Source organism: Cygnus olor, chromosome 9 (assembly GCF_009769625.2).
Source record: "Cygnus olor isolate bCygOlo1 chromosome 9, bCygOlo1.pri.v2, whole genome shotgun sequence".
Classification (NCBI taxonomy): Eukaryota; Metazoa; Chordata; class Aves; order Anseriformes; family Anatidae; genus Cygnus; species Cygnus olor.
This window is the reverse complement of record NC_049177.1, coordinates 21,080,470-21,098,913: the sequence shown is the minus strand read 5'-3', so window position 1 is coordinate 21,098,913 and position 18,444 is coordinate 21,080,470. Positions and strand designations below refer to the sequence as shown.

The 18,444-nt window shown below is 38.9% G+C and overlaps 1 protein-coding gene across 2 annotated transcripts in view; it reads left to right on the top strand.

The window, feature by feature from the left end:
* Positions 1–2,106: 2,106 nt before the first annotated feature.
* The window catches only part of ECT2 (epithelial cell transforming 2), a 28,432-nt gene continuing 12,094 nt past the window's right edge, over positions 2,107–18,444 (top strand). The window contains exons 1-18 of one of the 2 annotated variants that reach the window (XM_040567146.1): positions 2,120–2,242; positions 4,157–4,314; positions 5,243–5,322; positions 5,424–5,516; positions 6,404–6,586; positions 7,099–7,188; positions 8,170–8,277; positions 8,937–9,010; positions 9,140–9,270; positions 10,169–10,284; positions 10,463–10,525; positions 10,900–11,122; positions 12,531–12,667; positions 13,418–13,537; positions 14,945–15,013; positions 15,994–16,104; positions 17,065–17,161; positions 17,634–17,715. In XM_040567146.1, coding sequence (XP_040423080.1) covers positions 4,185–4,314; positions 5,243–5,322; positions 5,424–5,516; positions 6,404–6,586; positions 7,099–7,188; positions 8,170–8,277; positions 8,937–9,010; positions 9,140–9,270; positions 10,169–10,284; positions 10,463–10,525; positions 10,900–11,122; positions 12,531–12,667; positions 13,418–13,537; positions 14,945–15,013; positions 15,994–16,104; positions 17,065–17,161; positions 17,634–17,715 — 1,907 coding nt within the window. In that variant the 5' untranslated portion in view covers positions 2,120–2,242; positions 4,157–4,184. Of the gene's footprint in view, positions 2,243–4,156; positions 4,315–5,242; positions 5,323–5,423; positions 5,517–6,403; positions 6,587–7,098; positions 7,189–8,169; positions 8,278–8,936; positions 9,011–9,139; positions 9,271–10,168; positions 10,285–10,462; positions 10,526–10,899; positions 11,123–12,530; positions 12,668–13,417; positions 13,538–14,944; positions 15,014–15,993; positions 16,105–17,064; positions 17,162–17,633; positions 17,716–18,444 lie in introns of both variants that reach the window. The other variant, XM_040567148.1, reaches the window with a different exon arrangement.

The window sequence follows — 18,444 nt, the reverse complement described above, 5'->3', positions numbered from 1 at the left end:
TTACGTCAGATTTTCCTATGTAGCCTCATTGTTTTTTCTGCATGGTATTAGATCCCATGAAGATTATGTGATAGGACTCAGTGAATGACTGAGTCCCCTGGAATTTTCTCCCTGTGGGTGTTAGTGCAAGACGAAACCATTAACTGTTATACTCAGGGTTATTGGTGCTTAGATAACTGGAAGGAACAGCAAGTTTCAACTGCATGCTACATTGTACGCAACAGAAATAAAAGGTGTTTGTATTTCAGAGCCTTTTATAAGAAAAACACTTAGATTTTTAAATGGGAGATATATAAAGAACACTAATTATTTTCTGTCATCAGGTCTGATCTAAATTTTGGTGAGAAAAAATGTTCTTTATAAAAGCAATTAACAACTTTTCTTAAGTAATTGCTACCTAAAATTCTTCCATGTTCTCTCAGTCCCAGGAAAAAGGAAGGATAGTTTAAGATGTTTAATCAGAATACCCCAGTTGCTTTGTAGGATTTTAATTCTAGTTTTATAAACCTATTCAAAAAATGGGTCAGCCACTCTATGCATTGTATACCGCTATTTATCTATGAAAGTTTATACTTCATTTTTATTATATTTAAAAGTTTGACAAAGAAGTGACATATCTACCACCCACTAATCCTAAACCTTGATAAATATGCTTTTCCTGTCTTTGCAGGTGCATTTTATATAGCTCCTTTGAGTTTCTAGAGGTCAAGTGGCAATGAATGTACAATTCTCCAGAACCTATACCACAGAAATTATGAGTCCAATACAGCAGAACTTGTTTCAAACCTAGGAGAAACCTGGCCCATGGCTCAGGAAGTGAAGGGAACCTGAAGACCTGGTTGAGAAGTACTTTGCAAGGATGCAGCAAAAGGAGAGAATGGGAAAAAGGCAGTGAGGGTTGGCCGGGAACTGTTGAATGGTGATGAGCCTTCAAGGTCACAGAAGGACCTCAGGTGAAGGTCACGTTTTATTCTGTCTGTAAGTCACTGATGCCATTGCTCTATATGAAGCTTAGTTATTGTATGACTAATATTTGGCTGACTGAGGTGTCAAAATTGAAATGACCGCCTTGACTTCCAGCCTGCTATTCTGATACATTTTCCTCAAGAAAATAATCCTAATTTATATGTACCTCACCACATGTATCTTTCTTCACATAAACACCTGCTACCGTCTTCATCTGCGTTTTCCTTTTCTACTTTCTTCCAAATCAAAAAAAGTCAATAGACTTTTACTGACACTAATGGCTGCTGGATCACTCATTAAAATACCTGAACTAATAAAAATCTGTAATATAAAAAATAGAATAAGATCAAAGAACTCAATTTGGCATATAAGAATTTAGCATATAATAGGAAAACGTGCAAAATTACTTTTTATATTTCTCATTCTTTTTACGTTGAGTCTGAGGCACTATGTTAACTCAGATTTCAGAGATGCTGGGCGCGTACAGATGAATGCCTTTCCAGATCAGAAAGCTTTAGTAGGAGAGAAAATTAGAGAAAAAAAGGAGGGTAAACCACTTGGTGTCATCATTTTTAGCTGGTGCCACCGAGTCAGCTGGCTGGCTTTCACCTCAGCCACTCACTTTCACCTCAGCTCTCTTCCCCTCGTTTGCCAGAAATTGATTATAACGAAACTCAGCAGGATGTTTGCACACCGGCACCTTCAGTAAGGCAGATGCGACTCAGTTATTAACATTTTATTGATGGACAATTATTTATTAACAACATTAACACTTTAATGATGGACAGTTATTTATCGCCCCTCCAAGGTCGCCCAGAGGTGGCGAGGCGGACAACGGGACGAGGCAGGGCAGGGAGAACGGCGGAGCGCCAACCCCCTCCACCCTCAGGCGCCGCCCGCCCTCCTCTGCCAGTCTCAGGGCGGCCCCAGCCGTTGGAAGCGTTCGAACGGCGGCAGCAGCCAATCAGCGCAGCCTGACCCCCGCCCGCTCAGCAACCTGCTCTCGGGTACGGCCGCGAGGCCCGTTCCTCTCCCACCGCCAATAGGAGGCCGCCTGGTGGAGAGCGGCAGGCAGATCAGCCAATCCGAGAGGGCGTGCCCCGAACCCCTTTCCAGAAGGAGACGGTAGGGGGAGGGCGGGACATCTGGGAGCGAAGCCGAATGAGGAGGCGGCTTACAGGCGGCCGCGGGGACGGGCAGCCAATGGGCGACGCGCTTAGTGCGGCGGCTCGCTTTTTGAATCTGCGGCGGCGGCCGCTGCTGGCCTGGCCTGGCGGTGAGGGGCGGCCGGGGGGCCCGGAACGGCCGGGGGGGGCACGGGGCACGGCTGAGGGGGGCTGGCGACCTCTGGGGGCTGCTGGGGACGGGTACGGGCACTTGGAAGCGTTGCGGAGCCGCCCCCGGCTCTAGGGGAGGTGTTCTGCGGAGCTTTGGGTTCTGCGGAGCTGCTGGGGGGTCCTGGGAGCGCTTCTGGGCCTGCGGGAAGCTGGCGGTGGTGGGGTGCGGCCTGCTGCCCCTGTCGTGTGAGGGGGAGATCCTCAGTCCGTGGGCTCTGCCTGGGCTGGGCGCTGTCAGTATGTCAGCATCAATAATCCTGGCGGCTGGGGTCGTTGTGGTACTGGTTAACCTCTGGTTAGCGTAATTATGGCGTTGGTTAACCTATGAATACTATGACAGGATTTAAAAATAAATCTGAAGCAAAATTCCACAAATAAATAAACTGGGGAAGCCATAATGAAGGTTGATGCCTAGCCCCAAGTATGGGCTTTGTAATAAACTACAGAGTTCTCTGAAAGTGCATGCTCATAGACGTGTTACTAGGTGTAATATCGGCCGTATGACAGGAATCATATCAGTGATTTTCTCTGATATTTTTTCTATTTTTTTAATCTGTAGGATTTTAAAGTAATTTTTTTTTCTCTTACTAGACACTTGTTTGGGGTCTAACTTTGCAAATAACTGAAAAGATATATTTTTTTTTCCTATTTTGCTGTCATGCCAGAACATACTTAATTTTTTGTCTTCTGGCTTTATTTTTCTCCGTAACTGGATGGGCACTGCACAACTTGCAAAACAGTATGTGCTGTTCTCCTCGAGTTTTACTACCTCACAACGTTTCAGACAGTGCTTTAATGTGTTATTCTGGTAGCTGCTGTTTTAAATGGGCATCTACAGTCATGAGGAGAACTTCTTCAGTTAAAGTGATACAGGGGATTTATAGACTAAAGCAGTTCAGATACAGTGGTCATTGTAGGTAGTTTTTGATATCATGGTGTAAATATTTAACGTGACTGATGAATCACAGGAAATGCATGCTTCATGCACAGAAGAAAATGCCCTGCATCTTGGGCAGGTGGCTTAGAACATATTTGCTGGTACAAGGTTCAGGTAGTTAGCTACCTGTGCCAAATATGAAAGGATTAAGGATTCTGCTCTTCCAGTATGCAACAAACTTTCTTGATAAGCAAGGAGGGCACAGATGTATTCTATCCGTGAGAAGAAGAAAGCCTCTTCATTTACGGGTGGATACTTCTGTATTATAGTCGATGTGGGGCAATAGACAAGATCATATGGATAGATCTCTATATGCTTGTTAGCTTCGTAGAGACTTTGATTCGTTTTGAGAAACCTGATTTTCATTTGTGTAAGCACTGCCAGTTCCACTCCCTGGGTGCTCATTTTCATGTAACCAAAGTAATTTTAGCCTGAAAATTCAGCCTTCTAGCCTGTTCACCCAAAAGCATCAAATTTTATTAAGATGCTTTGTGTACCCATATTCTTTTGCTAATGTTTTACATTAATAATGCTAATCCTGGTCTTAACTCTAGCTCATGATAGTTCATTACTGAAGCACACAAGTGCATTTTGTTTGTCAGTATTTTGTAACGACCTCTTTTTTTTTTTAAATGAACTCTAAACTTAGTGCTTTCCTGCTGCTCAGAGTTTAAGTAACCTCTCTGCAGCTTTCTGTGCAAAGGAATGATGCCTGTGGTAAGCAGTCTGCTCAAAAACTTTTCTGTAATAGTTTTGTTGTCAGTATTTCCACCAGTTGTGCGACTCTTTCAGAACCGTTCCATCAATTTGAGTGGGATTTTAATGAGTCTGAAGTTATTTCTGACAGCCTTAGTCATAGGACTCTTATTATTGAGCCTTTGCAACTGTAACTTAAACTAGGGCCTCTGTCTTGTAGCTGTTGAAGAAAGAAACGGGACATAATCATGGCTGACAACAGTACGCTGATGTCGGAAACCGGGAGGAGTCTCTTGGCTGATTCTTCTGTTCTTGATTCAAAAATTATAGAAACCTCCAAAGAGAATGTATTTCCTGGATCTGTTTTGGATGCTGAAGGTGATGTGAAAAGTTTCTTTTAAGAAGAAGGTTTGGAAAACTGAAAATGCTTTGCTGAACCACAGAATTGTATATAGCGTAGCCAAACGGGTGTTGGTTTGGTATCTTTCCACTGGCAAAGGAACTGTCTGAATTTTAAACTCATCTTGATATCAAAATTTTGGGTTACAGCCATGAAATCTAATGAGTCTTCTGACTAATATATAGAAAGCAATCAGTCCCATTTGATGCCTCTTCTGTGGAATAGCTCACTAAGTGATATTTTAATAAGTGTTTGGAAACTACAGTTGCCCTGTTGTGTAGGATTACAGGTAACCCTTAAGAAGATGAATGGTCTTGAGCTTGAAATGTATTTGATTTAATAACTAATCTTAAGATTAAAGAAAGGCAACAAAAAGTATTTGTTTGCCTGCAATGGCAGTAGCCAAAATCCAGTAGCAGTTTTTTGGATCCCATGACTGTTGGATGCAGCACTTGCCCCTTCTTGCTTGTATTTTGAAAACTTATTAATACTTGTAGAAGAAGAACAGGATATCTAATTTAATTTCTTATGTTCTCTTGTGAAACTGAGCCATTATTAGGACACAGAAGCTATCAAAGATACCAACTGAATATTTTTCAGCAAGTCTTGGTCTCCAATTCTGTTGCAAGTATTAAGCCAATAATTTTGTTTTGACTGTCAGGTAAGCGGCCATGAATTGCAGGATTTTGTTAGCATATACTAGAAAACTTAGGCTGCATGGTCAGTGGGGTATGCCTTAATGAAAGGGCAGGCTTCTTGAAGCAACGCTTGTTTTCAGGGTTGTCCGTGGTAAATGAGGTGTCTTGAGACGGATACAGTCTGCCTGTTCTAGACATTGCTCGATTTAGAACTAACATGGATTTTTCTATTGAAATATGGTTATTGTCTTGTCTTCTCTATAAACAGAAGAAATGCCTCAAATAGAAACAAGAGTGGTTTTGGTTCAGGAAGCAGGGAAACATGAGGAGCTTCTGAAAGCCTTGGAGGTATGTGCGTCTAAGGTAACAGAGTCGCTGGAATGAGGCGGTATGGTGTTAGACTTCTGATAACCGATTTGGTCCAGTACTGAAGTTCTCCTCTTCCACAGACCATTAAGATAATGGAAGTGCCAGTTATAAAGATAAAGGAAACTAGCCCTGGTAAATCAGAAGAAAAACTAATAAAAAGTATTATTCATATGGTATGTCATGCAATTAAGCACCTGTGATTGCATGCAGCATGTTGCACTTCACTGGGACTGAAACATGCAGATGCTTTTTACATTAACTGGGGTAGTGGTCACAAGATATGCTAATTCTGATGACGGTGTCACTTAAATCTCTTCAGTTTCTCAATTTTCTTGACCTTCTTTCAAACAATTTCTCAAATAAGGAAGTAATATCTGCAGCTCTTAATTAGCTGTGTTCTCTAACAAGGGAATAGAAATACCAGTGGAGATATCAACTGCATGCTCATTCAGTCAACGCATAAGTTTTGCTATGAACTGACTTTAGTTGGTTAGCTGACCTCTTTCAATTGAAAGCTGCATTTAAACATACGTGTAAGAATGGGTTTCCTTTTTCATGATGTGAAAAACCTAGAAAATATAACTTGGAACTAGTGACTGAAATTGGGACGGGCCAGATTTTTAAGCATTTAGAAATATCAAGCAATGAACTCAGTTGACTTCCGTTCTTTAGACGATATGCAGCATGAGGCTTGCTGTTGCAAGCTGGGCGCTACTTTTTAATAGCATCTGGGAGTACCTTAAGGTGTTCTAACAGAGTCTGAAGGGAGAAATTTAATTTCCCTTATGTGCTTAGTTTTTTTATCGTCTGTACTTGTTTGCTGATACTATGTTGTCAGTGTGTACTGATGTGTAAACTGCTTAAATAATTTGAGTTCTTATTCTTCAGAAGCAGGAATTACTTAAAAAAAAAAAAATTTTAGGTGCAGTTCATAGCTATTCTTATGCCATATCTCACCTAGCTTTCTCCAATCTGTCTGAGAATATGTATGTTGATAATTCTCCTAATGGTCAAAAAAGGTTGAATTTTGAATAATGCTTCTCTTCCCCCTCCTCCCCAGGAAATTAAAGTGCCCTACATAAAGACAGATACGATAGAAGAGCTTGGAGATTCTGACTCCCCAGAATTTGAGACAGTCTTTGTCGTAACAGACTTTCAAGATTCCATCTTTAACAGTCTCTGCAAGGCAGATTGTCGTGTCGTTGGCCCGCCAGTGGTACTGCATTGTGCACGAAAAGGAGAGGTACGTGTAGCTGAGTAGTTCTCTCATGCAGTGAATTTTGCGTGGTGCATTCAAAACAAAATCTTCTTTGCGTTGTCTATCACAAATAAGGTCAGCAAGATAAGTTTGAAGAAAAGCAAGTTTCTCGTACTGTTAGAACATAACAGTAACTGCGTGATGGGAAAGCCACAGGTAGTGGGTAAGGTCACAACTACTGCAGTCGTTGGGGGAGTTTGTATGCTGCCTTTCCTAATGGCACAAATGATGCGCTAACAGACACTTTATACATCCAAAACCCCTCAAGCAGAGGGGAGTGGATTGGGAAGGAGAATACATGCAGAGCATTGCCTTTGGGACTTAGTTACTTTATCAGAACACAGGTGGGTCTGAAGCTGAGGCATAACTGAAAACACAGGCTTGGACTGTTGTCTAATATATTTTAATACTAGGAATAATACTATATTAAATATTTAATAGAAGTAGTATTTTAAACATTATTATTTTGACTAATAAGCCAACTACCTTTTTTTCAGCCTTTACCTTTCTCATGTCGTCCGCTGTACTGTGCAAGTATGTTGAACTTGGTACTCTGCTTTACGGGATTCAGAAAGAAGGATGAATTAGTAAGACTCTGCTTTTTTCACTTCCCCCCTTGGATGGGTAAAGCAATGTTAAGCATATTTTTCAAAATATTTTTCTCTTCTGTCACTCGTAAGACTTAACCATGTGTAGACCTTGTATCGCAGAAATGACTTGCTTTGTTTGTTCTTCTGTTTTATTGCATGTACCAAGGCAGTGATGTTTAAGGATGGTAAGAACACTGTTTCTTTGCCCAGGAGAAACAAAACTGTTGCCCAAAGAAACAAAACTGTTTCTTTGCCCACTTTTTATTTGAGTGGCATTAAACTACAATTCAGTAGTTCTTTAACATTTGTAGATTTAGGCTTTTCAGTAAGATCACATTTGCCCAATAATGTCCTTTTATTTTTTTATACAGGAAGTAGTATGATCAAGTAAAGCTTTGCAGATTTATTCAGGGCGCTTGCTTCTATCATGCTGTCAGGACTTTAGTTTTGACATAGCCAAGTGTTAAGTGTCTTATAGCCTAGCACTTTGCTTTTCTGTTTTGGTGATGCAATCGGCACCCAATTTTCCTATTGGATGTCTGGGAATCAGCAAGATGGCACCACATCTTTGTTAAGACAAAATAAAAATAGATGAAGCTTTTGCCCAGTGTTAGGGTTATATTTGATAGTCTGGATTCAAACTGGACAGCTTGCAGTCTCCTATGTAAATTCTGGCAACTGTCCCTTCAGGCTGAATTGCTGAATCAGTGAGGGTAATACACCTCAAATTTATTCCGTGTGAAATGGTGCAGGCATTGTGTATGATGTTGATCATGAGAGCACCAGTATCTTGGGCAGCCTTTCTCAAGGTGTATAAAATGTTTATTAAAAAAGGGGGGGGCAAGCAAATAGTTCTTCTGTTGTATCAGCTGTTTAATGCAACCTCTTATCACTTACTTTGTGAACTATTCTTGTACCTCTCTTGCTCCACACTATATTTCAAAATATATATTTTAAACTTTTGTCTTTATTTTGCAGGTTAAGCTAGTGACCTTAGTTCATCATATGGGTGGAATTATTCGAAGGGACTTCAGCTCAAAAGTTACGCATTTGGTGGCTAACTCAACGCATGGGGACAAATTCAGAGTATGTAAGCTTCAATTTGTACTTCATGGAAACTTTCAGAATTTACATCTTGTAAACTGAGTCCTTGAATTACTTTTCAGCTTGTAAGTTACTGGCTTTTTTTCCTGAACCACCAGCAATGACTTGTCATTGCAAGTTCATCTCCATCTGGTGTTGAGCTTTGAGTTTTGTTTGTCTCTTAGAGATGTAAATAATTTTAATTCCCTAAATCCAAAAATCCTCCCCCCTTTTTTTTGCCAGCTCACAGGGGAAAAAGTTGAAAAACTTTGTAGTCTCTCTCAAGTAGTCATGGAAGTTACCTTTGGAATAGTCACTTCCTATTTGGTAAAAGCAGGCTGGGATTTTCATCTTTGTACAATTTATAGGAAGCAGAAAAAGACTGCATATTCCACTGGAACTGGAATTTGTTTTTATGTAACAAAATAGTGCACTTCTGAGTAAATGTCAAAATAGCTATTGGTCCTACCTCATAGAAATTGAAGAGTTAATACACTTTAACTTTTAGGTTCTGCAACAAGAGATGATTCTTGAAGGAATATGTTTGCTTTTTGGCAATGTGTATCTTGAGAAGTAAAAGCTATGTTAAAATTTTTCTTGGCATGAAAAAGACTTAAACGGAAAATTTGCTTGTTACAATTTATGCTCTTCCTATTTTGTAGATTGCTGTAAGCCTTGGTACTCCTATCATGAAAGCTGAGTGGATTTATAAGGCTTGGGAGAAAAGGAATGAAATGTAGGTGTTTACTTTCGTCCAATCCTGAACTTACATCCTGTTCATTTGTGGTGTTTTGAGCTTATATTTAAACAGTGGCATAGCACTGATTTAGTAACTTTTAAAAAATTTCTTTTCTTCTCTCTCCAGTGATTTCTGTGCAGTTGATGATGACTTTAGAAATCAGTTCAAGGTTCCTCCTTTCCAGGATTGCATGTTAAGTTTCCTTGGATTCTCTGATGAAGAGAAAGCTAACATGGAAGAAATGACAGAAATGCAAGGTTATTGTTTATCAGTGCTGACCTGTGAAAAGAATGGGGATTATAGCTGATAAATATTTTATTGGTACTAATATGTCACTGAAGCTGAAATGTTGGGCCATGAACCCCATGAATCCTAAAGCATTATTGAAGAATCTTCAACTTGGAAAGCTGGAAATTCATTTTTTAGATGTCATAAGTTCTCATAGCTGTTGAAGACTTGTTGAAACTTCCTAGGCTGATTGAAATTAGGCAGTTTAAAAGGAAATAATTACAGGATGCTTGAAGGTGTCATGGAAAGCTTGCAACTTTGATATGAGGCATTGCTGGTAAAACTCTTGATTGGAGGTGTTTGATTTTCTGTTAGTGTAGTATGATGTTAAGAACTGCATAGACAGTCATGATATAACAGATAACTTACTGTCTCCAGCCATGTATTGCTAGAGCATGCATGCTAGAGAAATGGGAATGGAGCAAGCTTGTAACAGCAAGTCATCCTCAAAACAGATGGAAGCTGGCTAATTTTGCCTGTTTTCTCACTCCCTGGCCTTTTTACCTAAAGCTATTTATAAAATTGTGATACGTGCAGGTTCTAGCTTGTGGATGTAGAAAGTATTCCTGCCTTGTTCTTCGAAGAAACAAGACAAATTTTTCAGAAGAATATTATATTTATTGCTAGACGTGCTTTAATGTCCTCTGAACTGTAGGTTCTCTTGACTCTTTCAATGTGTACTTTGCTACTGTATGCTGTATCTTATTTCTTAAAAGCTGTCCACTGGTTCTATATGGGGTGTTATGTAAGTTCCTCTCCTTGTCTCTTCTGTCATAAAAGCTAAGTGTTATAAAACTATCTAGTGAACTAATTTTTAACAATATCCTTCTGTCTTGCTGTTTTACCTCTTTATATTTTTTTACCTAGGAGGACATTATTTACCAGTTGGCGATGAAAGGTGTACGCACTTAGTGGTTGAAGAAAGTACAGTGAAAGATCTTCCATTTGAACCTTTAAAAAACCTTTATGTTGTAAAGCAAGAGGTTAGTACTTAAAAGTCCTTGGAAGAATATTTTGTTTATACTACCCCATATGTGAGTTGCATTTTTTCAAATTAAGTCCCATGTTTGCATTTGGTGTACAAATCATGTTAATGCTATATATATATTATTTTGAATACTTTTAACTTTTTGTGATTTTTAATGTTTCTTTTCCCTTTAGTGGTTCTGGGGAAGTATTCAAATGGATGCCAGAGCTGGCGAGTCCATGTATTTATTTGAAAAGGTATGTTGAACTCCTTGATGTAAGACACAGCTTGTATTTCAGGGTAAAATTAGCATGTGCAATGGTATGTGTGGGGCCAGAGATTAATTTTTTAAAGTACCATTTAAATTCCAGGCAATCCATTATAAATTTAATATCTAGAATACTAATTTGGAAAAGTCTTTTCTTGTTTTTCTGAAGGTTGAACTTATTTTTAGTCCAAACAGACAAAAAAAAATCCTAGTGTGATTTCAAATTTTTAAAAATAAAAATAGGGCTTTGTCTGGTTTATCTAAGAAAAGTAGTTTTGTGTGTTTGTCTCTGACTTACCTTTGCACTGAGTTGACCTGGAAACAGCAACTAAAATCGCTAAACTGAACTTTCTCTTATTACAGTCAGAGAGTCCTGGCCTCAAGAAGTCTGTGTCACAGCTTTCTTTGAATACTCCGAACAGCAACCGTAAAAGGCGTCGTTTGAAAGAGACTCTTGCACAACTGACTAGAGAAACAGACATGTCACCTTTCCCTCCTCGCAAACGCCCATCAGCCGAACATTCTCTTTCTATTGGGTCCTTGTTGGATATCTCTAACACTCCAGAGTCAAGCACTACCAATGGAGGTAGAGTGGAAATCTGCACTCAGTCACACTGCAGTGTTTAAGAGCTCTCTGCATACGAGGGATAACGACAGTGATGGGGAAGTCTTACAGGTTTTGCTACAGGTTTCCTGGGTAATTCCAGGTTTTCTATTTGAAGTGTGTAGGATGCAGAATTGTAAGAGTTCAGACACAGAGGCTGTGCTGCCTCTTGTCATCACAGTAAGCATATTCAACAGCATATACAGAGGGGAGGTATCTGGAGTTACACTGCTCTTTTAAAGCAAAAGCTTGCATACAATTCTTAGACTGTACAAGTACTGTATATATAATACTTGTATACAAGGGGTAATGGTTTTAAACTAAGAGTAGATTTAGATTAGGTATTAAGAAGAAATTCTTCAACACGAAGGTGGTGAGATACTGGAACAGGCTGCCCAGAGAAGTTGTGGTTGTCCTGCCCTGGAGGTGTTCAAGGTCAGGGTAGATGGGGCTTTGGGCAACCTGGTCTAGTGGGAGGTGTCCCAGCCAATGGTGGGGAATGGAGTTAGATGATTTTTAAGGTCTTTTTCAACCCAAACCATTCTGTGATTTTTTTTTTAAGTCACAAAGTAGTCTCAGAGGCACAGCCTGTAAGTGATAATTCAGAAGGAATACAGGAAAGATTCAGCTGATTCTAAAATTAGCTGTCTTAGATTGTTCTATAACTCTTGTAACACCTGGTATGGAAGCTGCTTCTATGTAATATCAGCAAACAGTTTCAGGAAGTGCTACTCTGAAAACAACAGATCAGGTACTTAACTTTGTAGTAACTGTGACTGTAATTTGATTAAGGATAACACCTCAGGACAAGTGTGTACAGGTCTCTGCTGTCCAGTACATGTGCAAGGACTTAAAATTAATGGACTGTTCTAGGTCCACCTCAGCTTTAGCTTTAAGAAAAATGACCTGCTTTTCTTCCCCGTTACTCCTGCACCAGTCATCTGCCTATGATGAAATATTGTGAATTTTACATGTAAAGACTTATCTCAATAAATGGTTTTGGGTCATGTATCTAATGTAAGCTGAAAGATTTGCTTACGTGGCAAAGTGAACTTAAAAAAAAAAAAGTGCCTCATATACATATAAATAATGTTCAGCACCTAATCCCTTTTTTCTACTAAACATAAGAGTTAAGTTGCTGACCATTCCCTTTAATGGTTTACTAGCAGCCTAATAGTTCAGGACTAATTTTGAGAAATGTGTTATTGTTATTCTATAATAAAGTGGTAATAGTCATTTTCTAGAAGGAGCTCTGATAACTAAAGAAGAATAGCCTTTTCTTAAAAAAAAAAAGCCTGTTGAATTCCAAAGGTTTTTGTCTTGGAGGGTGAATTTTTCAGGAGCTTTGAATTGTAATACAACTACTTTCTTTTGGAAATTTCTTCAACAGAAACACCAAAATCCTGCGCAAGGCCTTCGAAAAACTCAACTCCTCTTCCACTAAAGCAGTCTGCAAGATGGCAAGTTGCAAAGGAATTATATCAGACAGAAAGTAACTACGTTGATATTCTTACAACAATTATTCAGGTAAGCTGGTATTAAAGCAAGTACAGTTCAATTGTAGTACAACACCTAGTATTTAGATAATTGTTTTCAACCTGTGATCTTCATCTTTTTAATGACTTGGGGCATGAGAGGTCGGTGAAAGATGTATACATTCTCATGTCATTTTACTGGCATATAAAATTGTTAATCATAAAGGCTGGAAATTATAACTTCTAATCTGGGATCTGCAGTGGGTTTGCAGTTGGTACGAAAACCCAAAGCTTTGAGAAAATAGGATCTTCATGACTTTGATTTTTAAGATATTTGTGCATAGAGAGGTGGAGGAACAAAAAAAACTCCACAAACTTATTCAAACTTATTATTCCAAGAAGAGCAGTCTATCAAACAACTTCCTAGAAGCGAAGCTCTTCCTGTAAGCTTTTCAGTTTGTTGCAGCTTATTTATCTACCTAAAGAACGAGCCAAGGTGTGTGTGAGTAGAAAAGTAGATAAAAGGGGATTATGGTCTAGTAATGTTACTGAACTGAGTGTTAACATCTCAAAACCACTCTTCCATAACACGCTCTTGCCAAGTAGGAACAGAATGTCTCAAGATTGTGGCTGCAGAAAAGTATGATCTAAAAGGCAAACACCATTTCTACACACATTTCTATATTCAACATATATATTCAACATATTTCAATATTCAATATTCATATTCATACTTCAATATTCAATGTTTCTAACAATGTGTGGAGGGTGAATGCTTTTTTTTTCTTGTCCAATTCATCAGTTATTTCAAGTTCCATTGGAAAAGGAAGGACAACTTGGAGGACCAATACTTGCACAGGAAGAGATTAAGACTATATTTGGCAGCATTCCAGATATTCTTGATGTACACACGAAAATCAAGGTAAGCTGTAACTTTGCCCCACAGGGGAAACGATGATGCGGACTTTAAATATTTTCTTCTTGTGTTACATCATGTCTGCTGGATGGATACAGATTCATCCTGGTGAATTAAATTTACTGTTTAACCTATGGAGTTAAATGTAAATCCGGAACATACTTTAAGTTTTAACTTATGAATAAGCACCTGAAGTCTAGGTATTGTACATATAACTAATACTGTCACTCATGAGCTGGCTTGTTCTTTTCCCATTTTAATCTTTCCTCAAGTAAGAGGCTTCTGTAACTGATACAAAATTGGTCAAAAGGGCCAGTGGTGCCAAATGATAGTTTAGCTCTCACAAGTGCTTACAACAAACATGTTTCTATTAACATGGTAAGCAAGGACTCTTGGAAGAATAGCTAAAGCTACCAAATTTGTTTTCTTGATGCTTTGTTTGCTATATTTTGGTCTGGGTTGCAAGCTCTCTGCAGGTAGAAACCATCTATGAGTCTCACAGCAGATTACAATGCAACTCTTCATCAAATGTAGTCATAAAACAAACGTAGTCATAACATTTCCTACAAATAATAGTTTCTATTTGTCTGTTTTTCACAGGCTTTTAAAATAGATGGATGTTCAGAATATCTTTTAGTTGTTGGGATCCCATTTAGTTAATCACTGACAGATGCTGATGTGGACCTACAGTGATTAGGAGAGGAAAGTAGAGCATGCATGTCCAGGTGGCAGCTAGGATTCACCTGTTGCACAAAGTCACTTATGTGTAGTGTGGCTCTGTTTCTTTCATTTTTTGGTGTAATAAAGATGAGAGAAGTGGCAGAAACATGCTAAGAATACTAATGGTGAAACCTTTCAACTTAAAGGGAATCCTCAACTTCAGCTGTGCCCTCCTATCCACATTATTAGCTGACAGTAAATAAGCTTGATCCTTATCAAGTCAATATAGGCTTAACAGCTTGCTCTCACTTTTCTTGACCCGTGGTGCACTGAGTGAGGGGAAACGTACGTGTGTTCTATTTGAATCCTATCTTCTGTTATGGACTTAGTCCTGTATTAATTTATCACTTAGTGACAGTTGGTTTAAATGTCCTCTGTGTACACTTTTTAATAATCATTTGGGGTATGCTCAGTAGGGTGGTGGATGCAGATCTGTTCCGTTGCAGAGTTGGCTAGTGCTGACACACTGCTAGATTCTGAGTGCGTGGGTTCAAAACTGTGTATTTGGTAAGCCAGATGTATTTTTCTATCACTTCTTAATTGGGTTAATGTGGAGTTGTACAGCTCTTAGGATTGCCTGTTTTATTGTCCGTGTTCCTTTGCTAACTCTGTTTGGCACAACACTGGTCCCATCTACAGCTTTATGCAGCTCACATTGTTGTTTTTTTCTCCCAATCCTTGCATGTAATGCAGGAAGACCTGGAAGATCTTATGATAAACTGGACTGAAAACAAAAGTATTGGTGATATCTTTCTTAAATATGTAAGTTTTTCTTTTTTATGCGTTAGAACTATGAGCTATTATTTTACCTTATGAATAATTCATCTGTAGGAGCTAGCAAGCACACAAGCAAAGCACTACTGAGTGAGGAAGAACGCTAACTTGTATCATTGTATTTTCTGTCTAGAATTCTTAGTTGAGCTGGTCTTGACGTGGATTATTTATGCATCATCTAACTCAACTAATAAAACTCTTAAGTGTATGCATGAAGGAGTAAAACTGCAGAAGGTGTGGCCTGAAAACTTTTAATTCACAACACTATAGACGTACTTTCTAGTCAAATGTTAAAAGGGACTCTTACTGTAATCTCGGCTATCTTCTGCCTCTTTTCAATAGTGAGGAACTAGAAAAACAACTTTTTGCAGGAACTTCCTGCATTCTCTCTTGAAGAGTTGAAGTGTGTGAATAAGGACTTCATGTTTTCACAAGTACATAATGTGCAGAACAGGAAGACTAGGTCTGGGACTGCAGTGCATTTTAACATAATAAGTCTGCTACATATCTTGTGCTTTTGCTGACTTGATCATGCTGAGGCAAATAGTATTTGGCATTCAAACATTTTCTGTCTGAGGTATTGCTTCTTGTGGTTTAATGTTTTTTAAAAGATGATTGCATGCTCTGGAGAAAACAGCAGTCTGAAATTTCCAAAGCTTTCACCAAAACTATCTTGCTAGATGAGAATCTGCCTTCTACTTGAGAGCTGTTCAGCAGGTTCTAAGACTGTCACATATGTGCTTGTTTCTGAGATTGGTCTATTTCATCAGCAGCATTGAATCTTGAACATCTGGCATGCAAAAGTGTCTTATTCATGTTCATATAACAAGTTGGGTTCAAAACACTTTCTTTATTACTCTTTATTAAAATTTGCCTTTGAGCAGCTTCGTATGGCTCAGGGCATATGGACATATGTACAATGCTACATAATATGTAAATCAGAGCTATAACAGTTCTTTATTTTTCAGTCAAAAGACTTGCTGAAAACGTACCCTCCATTTGTGAATTTCTTTGAAATGAGCAAGGAGACTATTACTAGATGTGAAAAACAGAAGCCAAGGTTTCATGCCTTCTTGAAGGTGAGTCTGCAGAAATAAGTTTTTGAGTGGAACTTGGAGGCCATCACCAAGTATATTATTTAATGCACTCAATGAAAGAATGTGAGATTGTGGAAGCTTGGAGGAATGTTGAACATCTCTTGGTGAGACAGGAATAGGAAGGATTTGAACTTCAATCCCTTAAGCTCCTCATAAGACTCTTACAAAAGAGATCCAAGTTCCTCTTTTGTTATAGCTTCCAAGCTAGTTTGATTATATGCATCCATTGCTGAAAGAGTGCATTCTGATTGTAGTCTTGCAAATACATGCCTTCTCATTCCCTTTATTGGTCCCCCTCCCTGTGCTTAAGACTTGTATTTCTGAAATAGCTTTTAACTGCCTTTTGGCAGCTGTGAAGTTCCAGGACGGTAAGATATCTCAATGTTCTTGTGACTAGCGAATGAGAACATAACTGTGGAGATCTAAGGGAGAGACTATATTCAGAGAAAGAATTGTCTGAAGAGTCTTTACACTTGGGAGATTCCAGTTAAACACTTATAGTTAACCACTAGGGCAGTGTAGCTTTAACTCCTCTTCTGTATCCAACAACCATCTCTCAAAAAAGGAGTAATCAAACTAACAGATTTCAGTTCTTGTTTTCTGAGGTGCCAGGAGTTATATCTACATACTGATATTTAAAAGATGGAGAAAAGGCATAAGAACACAACCCGATGTCCTCTGTCTCACCACAACTTAGTCTCAGCATCCCAAACAAGGACTTAAAGGTTGATATGGACAGTTTAAAACTAATCATTCTCAGCATGTAAATCAAGTGATAAACATACTATAGATTGTCTGAATGTCTTAACATGTCTTTTAACGCTTATCTGCAATAAATGATTCTAGAAAACTTCTACTACAATGCTAGTTTTAAGGAAGACAACTTTTCTCCTGTTTAATTGGAAAAATAAGAATCATTTCCTTTCTCCCCTTCTCTGCCAGATAAACCAAGCTAAACCAGAATGTGGCCGCCAAAGCCTAGCCGAACTCCTTATCCGTCCTGTTCAAAGGTTGCCTAGTGTTGCTCTACTACTAAATGGTAACTAGTGTTGTTGGTTTTCCTTACTAGTTTGTCCATGAAGGCGTTAAAACAAAGACAGTGGCTGCTTTTGGCATGATTAGGAGTGGCTTCTCACATGAAACATACCCGAAACATACCCATTTCAGAGAGTTGATCATGCTTACTGCCAGTCAGCAAGACAGCCCTTTTAAAATTGGCTAATAACAGTAGTAACGTAAGCATAACATCCAGTTAAACTACCATTTGGAAGCTGCAACCAGAAGTGCTTTGTGTCACTTTAAACACGTGTGTAAGCTGACCATCGGTGTGTGACTACATTTGAAGACTCTAAGGTGACTTTTAGTGGGCTGTAGTGGTAGTTCATGGGGATGAAATAGGTATGAAATTGTTTTACCTTACAAGCAAACTGGGAAACCAAGAGTTAGGAAGACAGATTCTTAAGATCATTAGGTTTCTAAGGGTATAAAAATAGTAATATTTTTAATTGTAGATCTGAAGAAGCATACAGCAGAAGAGAACCCAGATAAAATTACTCTAGAAAGAGCTATTGAATCACTAAAGGAAGTGATGACGTAAGTATTACTCATTCTATGAAACTGTTAGATGTTTAGTTCTATTTGTTTCTTCAAAATTGCTGTAACTGAGAGTATGTTGTTCCCGTATCGTTAGTCTCTATGTAAGTATACATAATCCTATGTATTCTTCAGAGGGTGGTGACTGCCATGATTGCCAAAGGATTCCCCACCTGAAGAATGGGTGGAGGGGAAGCAAAATATCAAAGGCTTCAGAAATGTGTGGTTTTGCAGATTGGTCTCCATTCTGCTGCTGCTGCTGTTTTTCTGTACCAGAGCCCTTGAAGGAGTCTGTGGCATTGTTAGTATTCCTACCTGAGGGGCTCTGATTCCCTGCCCCTGCATGAAGCTGAATGTTTTGAGTTCTCTGTTCTGTTCCAATTCTTATTTCTGTCCCCTACAGAGTGGAAGAGATGCATTTATCTTTCAATCTTTTATATATATGCATGTTTCTACTGGAAGGACATGTTATTGGTGGGAGATTAGTTTGTCTTGTGGTCCCATATTAGCTATTCTTGGCACCATTTCATAAGTTAATTAGCTTAAAGCTGAAGCTGTTCCGATTATAAGGCTCAGCTCTCTCGAAATGTAGCATATGTCTCCAGCAATGAAGCCTCCTGTATTAGTTGAGCAAAAGTTTCTTATTTTAACAACAGTTGTAATCTGTAACTCTTCTTGCATTTGCTTCCTGGCGAAGTGCATGCTTGACCTGGGGGGTGAGAGAACTGT